The 10899-nt window shown below is 33.5% G+C and overlaps 1 protein-coding gene across 1 annotated transcript; it reads right to left on the minus strand.

Moving 5' to 3' along the window:
- Positions 1-8201: 8201 nt before the first annotated feature.
- LOC130817700 (probable pectinesterase/pectinesterase inhibitor 21) lies at positions 8202-10899 on the minus strand. The gene is made up of 2 exons (XM_057683553.1): positions 9814-10899; positions 8202-9008 (listed from the first exon to the last, which is right to left on the minus strand). The coding sequence occupies exons 1-2, from the start codon at positions 10880-10882 to the stop codon at positions 8302-8304; spliced, it is 1776 nt and encodes a 591-aa protein (XP_057539536.1). The 5' UTR covers positions 10883-10899; the 3' UTR covers positions 8202-8301.

The raw sequence follows: 10899 nt of genomic DNA on the forward strand, positions 1-10899 counted from the left end.
TTGGACAATAAATTTTGTACTTGACTATATATGAATGAAGATCTTTTGCTCGTTTTCTACTCTTAAATTGCCTTATCAACTTGAATTCTTTATTTCTTTTATTTGTTTCTAACAAGTCTTATGTAATGAATCAATTTTTGGGTGTCAAGTGTCTAATGACACCGATCTTCTTGTTTCTCATTATTTGATACATACATCCTTGATGTGTCAATTAGAAGAGCAAATGTTCATGTTTATAACTCTTCAAGAAATCAATATTTTGTAAATCATCATATCTTTAATAATTATATATTAGTCATTATTATGTAAATATTTAGTTTTCTAAACACTCTTGATTAGGATTGTACTTATTCTCTTTTCATGTAATGAAATGGCAAGCAATCAATTCTATTATGGTATCAGTTGCCTAGGTTATTGCTTTATCCATTCTTCCTCCTTCTTTTTCTTGACTGGCAGCCTTTCCCCACCACCTCTTTTTCTTCCTTGTCTTGCTTTTTTCATGGTTTCCTCTACAAATATTCATCTAGCTATCTTGGTTACTAATATTAAAACTTGTGTACCTATTCAACTAGATGAAAAAGACACCAATTTCAATACTTGGGTTACTCTCTTTAAGCTTCATTGTCGGGCTTCTCTTGTCGACGCTCATCTCCTTCCTGATGAATCCTCCCAAGCATCAACTCTTAAAGACAATGAATGGCAACGTCTTGATGACATTGTTTGCACATGGATATATGGTATTATTAGTCCAAGTCTTCTCCCATCTATTGTCCATCCCGATGATAATGCTTTTGATGCATGGACCGAGTTGAGAATGATTTTCAAAACAACAAAACTTCCCGTAATTTTCATCTTGAGTCTCAATTCAATGACCTATCCCTTTCTAATTTTCCGGATGTGAAAAGTTATTGTAATGAGCTAGAGAATATTGCTACTACTCTCACCAATCTTGGTACCACAATTTCCGATAATTGTTTGGCCTTTCAAGTTTTACATGGCCTCACCTCCGAATATCGTACTTTTCGATCCTTGGTGCAACATTTACAACATATCCCCTCTTTTGATTCTCTTCTGTCCATGCTCGAGTTGGAAGAACATACTAATAATAATAAAAAATCTCCTCCTGTATTGATTTTTGTCGGTTTTGTCATTTGCACTTTCATTCATTTCCTACTTAGTTGACCAAATTAATTTAGTTATAAGTATTGTTGTTTTTTGAAGTGTAGTTATAAGTATTTAATTGGTTTTAACTTTTAAGTTATGTATTGAGTTATAAGTTTACCAAATTTTCATTTTCTAAAAAAATCTTCATTTCCAAATACAAGCAATTAATTTTCGTTTCCAAATTTTATCTAATTAATAAATGTAGTTGATAGTTGATTCTAAAAAAATTTTAAAATTAAAAAAATACAAATAATAGACATACTAACACTACACTAATACGACTAATATATACTAATAATGCACCAATACGATACGACTAATAATAATAATAATAATAATAATAATAATAATTATAAAGTAACATGTGTCCTACTGGTTGAAGTGTTACTCCACTAGTACGACTAATAAATGCTAATAATACACCAAAACGATACGACTAATAATATACATACTAATACTACAATAATACGAGTAACTATACTAATATTAAACTAATACAACTAATAATACACTAATACAACTAATAATATGCTAATAGTACACTAATTCGACTAATTATATACTAATGCAACTAATATTATACTAATAGTATACTAATACGACTAATAATGCACCAATACGATGATGATGATGATGATAATAATAATAATAATAATAATAATAATAATAATAGTAATAACAATACACTAAGTGGTAGGAGTGTTATGTTATAAGTTTAATAACATAGCTTAGAATATCACTAATCAACACATGGTCTACTAGTTGGAGTGTGAATGTAATATCCATAAGGTCTTGGGGTTCAAACCTTCCCTAAGACATTTTTTTCCGACCATATCCACGTGGATGAAAGAATGTGCCACGTCATATCCACGTGGCACCCAACACCTCAATAATATATTGGGGTGTTGGGTGCCATGTGGATATGATGTGGCTAGGCATGGCCACGGTCCGGGTTGGGCTGGTTCCGTTTCGGTTCCATCCGGTTTCGATTCATTTGGAACCTGTCGCGAACGGTTCCGATTTCGGTTCCGGGTCGGATTATCGGTTCCATTTTTTTTTTCCTTTAAATATTTATATAATATAAAAATACTATAATATTGCGGTCGTACCTTTGATGATTACTTGATTATTAGCGAAATTCATTGCTTGTCAAGTTGTCATCGTTATTAAAATATTTACTAAAAAGAATGAAAAAAAATAAATTAATAAGAAACGAATCAACGATAATGTCGATAAAGATGATTAATAAAAAAAGAGGGAGAAAATGGACTTGAACCTAGTACCCAAAAGAATACTAAGCTGTCTACATATCCCGAAGGAATCAAAGCCCACGTAGTTCTTTGTCATACCTTTTATTTGTAGTTGTTGAATGTTAATTTATTGTTGTCCGATGGATCCTATTCGTCTTTGTCATCATCATCTGGTTGTTTAGATGCTTCCGCTGACTCTCTTCCTGACGATGATGCAGATGTATCCATCATCATCCATGGATCATCATCATCGTCTTGATCATCATCATTCCTTAGTCCTTGTGTTCGAATCTCCGCTTGATCCCAATCTTTCTTGCAAACACATATTTGAATACTATGTGAAGCAAGACGAGATCTCTTTTCATCTAAAACTCTTCTACCTGCACTAAAAGCAGACTCCGACGCAATTATAGAAGCAGGAATTGCAAGGATATCCTTTGCAATTCTCAATAATATGGGCAATTTTATAGATTTTTCTTTCCACCACTCTAAAATATTATAGCTACCTTGGTCAATTTCAAAGTGATGTTTAAGATAATTATCTAATTCTAAATATGCAGTGGAGGGTGAAGAAGAAGATGATCCTACAAAATTATCATCTTGGCTCCTTATATTAGCTATTACGGAATTATAATAAGAGGGACGTGTCGAGACGCTAGCACGCCTAGACGTATCGCGTTTTGGATTATATACACTACCATAGTAATCATAAAGTTCTGCTAAAAGTTTTTTACAAGTTCCAACATAATTATGTACATCATTAGGCGGGCGATCTAATGATTGGTAGTAAAATCCAATTACTTTAGTAAGGACTTCTGTCTTAAAACATGGGTCTAAAATGCAATTCCATAAATAAAAGGAAAATCGGTAAAATATGTCTTCCACTTATCCATCATATCTGCAAGAATCAGCTTTAAATATGGGTTAGTATCATCATGCGTATGTTTAAGAAGATGATAAAAAATAGTAATACACTCACTTATTACTAAGTGGACGTTTGGTTCGTAAACATATGAAAAAATCTTAGTTGTGTGGTTATACACTTCTAATATTTTATGTACATCTATAGCTAGTTCCCATGTGTCATCAGTTATATAGCTATCTGTACACTTACTATAAAGTTGTGTTATAACTGGACAATAAGCAATCGCTTTTCTTAATAAATCGTTGGTTGAGCCCCAACGTATAGGAATATCTAATGACCAATACACTTTTTTTAGTTGATAATGGTCACATAGTTGCTTATATCGTCTCTTTATCTGTCCAATTCTAAGCCACTTCACTATGTCTCTAATTGGATCTAATAAATCACTTAATTGTTTTATACCTGCTTGGCAAGATAAGTTTACTATATGAGCACAACAACGTATGTGCAATAATCTACCCCCAAGGATAAAACTAAATGCAGGTTCGTTATACAAAAGTTCCATACATTTAATGTTAGCAGTTGCATTATCGGTAGAACAACAAAATATCTTATCTAATAAGTTCCATTCTCTACATATCTCTACTAATCTGTATTTTATGTTTTCACCCGTATGTCTTTCGAGCATTGCCTCAAAAGCAATTATTCTTTTTTGAATAATCCAATTTTGATCTATCCAATGTGCTGTTACACACATATAAGATTCTAAATGTGGGGGAGCAGACCAAATATCAGTTGTTATGCTAACCCTACCATTAAAAGATTTAAACATTTCTACTAATTCATAGCGTATTGTTTCATATAATTTAATTGTGCGTCGTTTAAGAGTGATTCTAGGGATTGCTCTATATTGTGGTTGCAAAGTTTTTCTAGTGTAACGCTCATATGCCCTACTTTCACCATGGTTAAATGGAAATTCATCACATATTACATACTTAGACAATTCATCGATCATATCATTACGAGTATATTTAAAAGGCATACCTGTGCTGGGAATGTCCCACTGTCGGCTTCCACTTGTAGTCCCGCTGCCGCTTGCTGCATGAGTTTCTTTTGTAATTCCATGCTTCTTGGCCAAATGTTTGTTAAAAGATCCCGTACCACCACCTAACACGTATTCACAAAACACAATAAATAAATTTTTATAAAATATGAATATATAATGTATATATAAAAAACTGAAAAAGTATTTATCTCTGGCGAAATTGTATGCAACTAAGGGCTTTACTCCTTGACTTTCACAAATTTGACAAGTGCATAAGAAAACATCTGGATTGTCGGTTGGTTCTTTTGTAAAATACGACCACACATGTGAAACAGCCCTACCACTAGGAGGTGGCATTGCGGAAAAAGGTTGTCTTACTGGTTCATCTTCATCTAAATTTAAATATAAAGATATACTCAAATACCAAAATATATAAATAAATAATAACTTAAAATTTAATCAATTTGAAGAATAAAATTGTAAAACTAACCGATACTTTGGAAATTGACTCGTTTACCACGAGTCCACGAGCTTGTCTTTGTTGTTGTTGTTGTAGTTGTTCTTCATGTGATCTTGTTGATGACTGTCGAGATCTATGTATCCCAGTAGGGGTCGTTGGTTCCTCTTCTTGTTCTTCTTCTTCATCAATTTGTATTTCTCTTTCCACTTCTTCTGCATAATTGTGTAATTCTTGGTCGTATCCTTCTGGATAATTTGGTTCATAATTATAATTACTAATTGAAGGTGTTGTTGATAGACGGAGTTGAAGTGGCCTTTCTTTTGGAGCTAGAACCTCCCAATGATTTTGCCACTTTAGTAACTTTTTTAGAGGCTTTTTTCAAAAAAGAAGACATGATAATATTGAAATAATAATAGAATTAAAAAATAAAAAAATAAAAAATTAATAGACTAATTATGTAATTAACTAAATTACGAAATAATTAAAAGACTAATTATGTAATTAAGTGAATAATTGCGTAATTAAGTAATTAAGTAGAGAGAGTAGGAGAAGAGATGAGTTGTGAATGAAAATGATTGAAAGTGATGGGTATTTATAGGAAAATTTGCAACGGCTAGTTTCACGGTCCGATTCCATGGAACCGCTGGGCCGGTTCACCCGGATCGGTCCCGGTTCCGGTTCCATGGAACCGTTGGGCCGGTTCACCCGAACCGGTTCCGGTTTCGGTTCCATGGAACCGTTGGACCGGTTCACCCGGACCGGTTCCGGTTCCAACCCGCGGTTCTTAGGTCCGGTTCATGCAGTTTTTTTCCGGCGGTTTCACGGTTCCACGGTTCGGAACCTGTCGCGAACGGTTCCGGTTTCGGATCCGGTTCCAAGCGGTTCGGGACCGGTTCGGTTCCGGGTAACCCGCTCCGTGGCCATCCCTAGATGTGGCACATTCTTTCATCCAATTTTTTTTCCAACCAACCTGATGGTTGGAATTTGGTTGGAAATTAAAATAAATCTTTTTCTTGTCATTTTGGGATAAATTCCTGAAATAGTGTTTTTCGACTAATTTCTGACTATTTATTAGTAGGAAAGTAGTCGGAAATTACCTACTTTCTGACTAACTTGTTTGTCGGAATTTTCAACTAATTTTCCAACTGTTTTCCTACTAAAATGAAATTCCGATTATTCTGAACCGACTATCCCAAAATAGTCGAAATCCAGTCAATATAGCTCTATACCGACTGATTTTTGACTATTTTAGGTGGTCGATAAGTTGTGTATTTTTTGTGGTGAAAATATTTTTGAACAATAAGCTAATTTGGCTTGAAGTGCAATTCCAACAAATCTACTTCATTTTCTCCTCATAGAAAATTATTGCAATCTATAAATATAACTTTATTATCATGTTGTATAATGTTGAATAATGTAACGATTAACCAAATATGGCCGCAATTTGTTACTACCTTACGACCAAATAAATTTGGCGACTGCTGATATGCGGACCATCTAAAATAGACACAATGTGATTATTTTGGTGGTCAGACTCGGTGCTAACCAAGTTTTTTGCAGTGCTTTTTTTAATAGCATTTATAAATGTATTTTTATTCTAAATCTCATCCACAGACTCATTATATTTCTTCATTTAAGCTAGTACTTGCATTTATTTGTTTTTTATGTCATATTCTTCCACTAAAAATTTATAAACAACAATACAACACTATAGCATTGTCAAAAGGACATATGAAGTTAAAGAAACTATTATTTTTGTGTCTCTCCTTCTCATTCTCGTTCTTCTTTTCTTGAGATCTTAATTTTATTTTTCATATTTGTTCTTCTTTTCTTGAGATCTTAATTTTATTTTTCATATTTGGGCTACATTAGGGATGACAATGGGTATTCGACCTGACCCGGATCCGTATCCATTTTCACGGATATGGATCCTAAAAATAGACCCGTCGGATCCGGATCTGAGAAAAATACCCAAACCCACGGATCTGAAAGACCCGTTTTATTTTTTTATATATTAAAAAAATATAATCTTGCTAAGTTGCTATTCTCATTTCCCGGCCCTAACACAGTGAGTTACTGACTTACTAACTTACTGTACTACTCCTATTCCCATTTATGTTGAGTTATGTTGAGTTTAGCATTTTGACAAATTGGAAAGATTGGATGACTAAGAACATGAATGATCGACTTTTGTTAATTATATCAAGTTATTTTGAATGAAAGATTATGTATTGGTTATGTTTATTTATGTAACAAACAACTTTAATGTGTTCGTTGGATATTTTCAAGATAATTTTAAGTTGTATAATGTTTTTTGGTTGATCCATTGTGAAATTATATATATTATTATCATTAGTCTATAAATATAACTTTATTGCAATCTCAATACCATTCAAAAAAAAAAAACACCGTTTTGGACCCGGATCTGGTACTGGATTCGCAGTATCCACGGATCCGCATCTGGGTCTTGCAAAAATGGACACGCAGATCCGGGTTCGGATCTAAATCCTGTTCTTGAAAATGGATCTGAATCCGAGTCCACCTGGACCCGATCCAGATCCGACCTGCTACTATCCCTAGCTACCATCAACTTGTTGATTAAAGTTAAGTCCCTTAATATCTTTTTTTTAATTTCATTTATGTTTATAATAATACTCCATTTTTTCTCCGGATTGAAGTTTTACTATACTAATTTAATTTCTTTCTATCTATTTATTGGATTTTTAAGTCTCTCCATGTGATAGTTTAAATTCATGACTTTAATTTTATGGTTAAAGTTAATTTATTGATAGAGATCCTTACAATGTCAAGGAACATATCAATCTTGCATTCACAAAAAGTTATCAAATTCAATAATTGTATATGAAAAATGCATCATATTGAAAATTCTCTCATTAACAATGTGAAAGTGTATAATAAACAAATATATTAGATATGTAAAACGATTGTGGTTTCATTTAGGGAAAAGTGTCTAAAAATACCTAATAAAATTTTTTTTTCCAAAAAGTACTTAATAAAATTTTTTTTGTCAAAAGTACCTAACAAAATTTTATTACCAATTAACGTTTTCCAGTAATTGACCGTCAAATATAACAGTTGACTGGTCAAAATCGAAAATTCTTCTTCCTCATTTTTAATTTCTTTTCCAATTCAATTTCCGCACTATTTTCTTCCTCTACTTTTTACCCAAAATGGAAATTAAATTGAAAGCTTAATATAATAACTTAAATAATAAATTAACTTGTTTGGAAGCTTAATAATGGAAAAAATGTGTATTATTTGTCAAAGTTTGACAATACATATTCTTTTTTATAATTCATCAATTACAACCTTTATAACAAATTAATACTAATTAAACATTACAAAACTCATCATCATAAATTATACATAAAATCATGAAGAAATTAAAATGCACACCAAAGTTCCCTAGGGTTTTGTATATATTTAAATTTCATTTTTTTTTTCACTTTTTCAATTCATTTATTTTATTTTTATTTCAATATATTTGTTCAATAATCTACGCAGTACCAGAAAACATTCCAGGAGCATAAGGAACACCAGATTGAGGGATCCATTTATCAGCAGTAACAAACAACTTCCCAGGAGTAAACTCATCAGCCTGTTGTGGACTCAAAGTCTTAATACCCGCCCACTTAACCCGTTTAGATAGATCCGACCCGGTACCCTTATTTTGATACTCAGCATAAAACAAAGTATCAAGAGCAAAATTACCTCTCCATTCAGTCCACCCAGCAGGAGCAATAGTATCATCAATATTAGAATTCATAAAAATAGTTCTAGAATATTCCTTCCATGGTCTACCCAAGAAAGCCGGGTTTTGGGCCTTAACAGCCATGTAGTTGGGCTCACCAGTAATAGTACAACCTTGGAAAACAAACCCACCGGGCCCTTTCTCTTCAGTTCTACCTTGTGCAGTTACCATACATTGTTGGTTAGGCATTGGTTTTCTTACTAATAATTTACAGTTTTGGAATACTGCTTGTGCATCCCCAAATATGAAATCTATTGTGCCTGAAACGGTACAGTCTCGGTAGAATTGACGCCCTCTGACTGCATATAAGGTGTCTTGGTAACCCGTAAAGGCACATTTGTATAGGATGGCAAAATCACTGACTACTCTTAGGGCTACTGCTTGGTGTCCTTCGGCTCCGGCTGTGTTCTCGAATCCTATGTCTCTTGCCATGAATCCGTCTCCGATTGCCGCTGCAATTAAGAAAAATAGAATCTTTTAGATAGTGGATCGGATATAACTAGATTATTTTTTTTAATAATTGAAACTGATAGAGGAAAAGTGGAGACCATAAATATTAAAAATATTAAAATGAAGTTAGTGGAATTAAACAAACGTAAAATAAAATTAGTGGGAAATATGTGGGTACTATAAGCAACATATAAATATGGTATCATGTGTGTACATTGGTTAACAGGGCCGACCCTATAAGGGTACAAGAGGGGCTTGTGTTCCGAGCCCATTCAAAAATTAGAAAAACGACGCTTCAATGTTTAATCCAAATTTTTAATTAAATGAAACAGTTTCATAGTGAAACTTTCTTTATTGGGCTGACGCATGTACTATTATTCTATTGAAATGATTACTTAAAATTTTGAAGAAATTATATGGTTTTCGTCTGCATGTGAGACAATATCATACAAGACAAGCTGATATTTAATAATTGGAGTCCTGTAATAGTATATTTAATATTTAGTAATTAGGAGTTTCAAGCTAGCTATTAGGTTTTGTTTTGCAAATAACCGTTGGTTGGAGCTAGTTGGAACTGTTGGCTTGTTTAAATGCTAGTTTTAATGCCAATATTTCACGTTAGCTATAATAGAGATGTTTGGTAAACATTAATTGTTGGTTGTTTATGAGAAAAAATTCGGTAAAAATAAAAGTCAATGACTTTTTAATTTTGGTTTAAAATTCATCTATCTAGCCGACCTAAAAATCATTTACCAATTTTTTTTAACGTTTTGAATGCATTTAGTTATTTATCAAAATTGTACTTACCAACAGTAGAGGTCATAAAAGTATTAACACCAGCAGCAAAATTCTTATTCCCAGTAATAATAGTCTTAGTAGCCCCATCCCCAACCAAAATAACATTAGTTTGCTTCTTAACAATAGTAACATACTCCTTATAAGTACCAGCCTTAATATATATTATAAAAGGTGAAGCATTTCCCATTGGCACAGCCTTTACAGCTTCCCCAATTGTCTTATACTGCCCAGACCCATCTTGAGCCACCACAGCATCAGCCTTAAGCTGCCCTACAGGAGTCTCCATCATTTTCCTCTTAGGGTCACTCACCCATGCAGGCATCTCCCCTGCCAACCACATCCCTTTTCCTCCTTCACCCAATAGGCGGCGATGTGCCGCTCCACCACCACCACCACTGCCGCCAGCGGAAAATGAAGATAAATCAAGCCCAGGAATATCAAGATATTGAAGCATAGACTTAGCTTCAGTTATAATATTCAATGCATTACTACTAAGCTCCCTAGACATATTAAAAAAATTTCTCATTTTTGTCCCTACATTACTTGTAGAATTTTCAAATGCTTCAAAACATACTTCTTGATAAGTAATGGCCCCACCAATCCAAACCCTTAAATCTTCTAGAAACTCATCTAAATGATTAGTATTGAAACCAGAAACTGAATCAACTGTTCTTTCAAGATCATTTATAGCATAGCCAATAACTTCTTTACAAATCTCTAATCCTTCAGCTGCTCTTGGATCATCTTTTGCAGCTTTTATTGTATTTGATTTTTCTAATGCTTTTGTTATTTCATCTTTTGCTACTTTAAATGATGCTTTTACTAACTCTTTTGGGTCATTTGTATTTCCTGCTGAACTTTTTAGTGTGCTTTCACATGCTTGTTTGTAACGTGCAGGTTGACAAATGCTTTGGATGGCTTTTGTGCCTGAATTTAGGGACTTTTTGTCTCCGCTATCGCTTTTGTCAGAACTGTCGTTACCGTGGTGGCTGAATTTCGACACGCCCACCGTGACGGCCGCTACACATGCAACCACACATACGGCGGAGATAACAATAACAATAGGGCTCTTGCCCATTTTTTTTTTATTTTTTA

This window comes from Amaranthus tricolor, chromosome 1 (genome assembly GCF_026212465.1).
Source record: "Amaranthus tricolor cultivar Red isolate AtriRed21 chromosome 1, ASM2621246v1, whole genome shotgun sequence".
In the NCBI taxonomy this organism is placed as follows: domain Eukaryota; kingdom Viridiplantae; phylum Streptophyta; class Magnoliopsida; order Caryophyllales; family Amaranthaceae; genus Amaranthus; species Amaranthus tricolor.

Coding starts and splice junctions, on each gene's coding strand:
- LOC130817700 (XM_057683553.1), bottom strand. CDS start 10,882: ATGGGCAAGAGCCCTATTGTTATTGTTATCTCCGCCGTATGTGTGGTT. Junction 9,009..9,813: donor TTTTATGACCTCTACTGTTG/GTAAGTACAATT, acceptor TCTTAATTGCAG/CGGCAATCGGAGACGGATTC.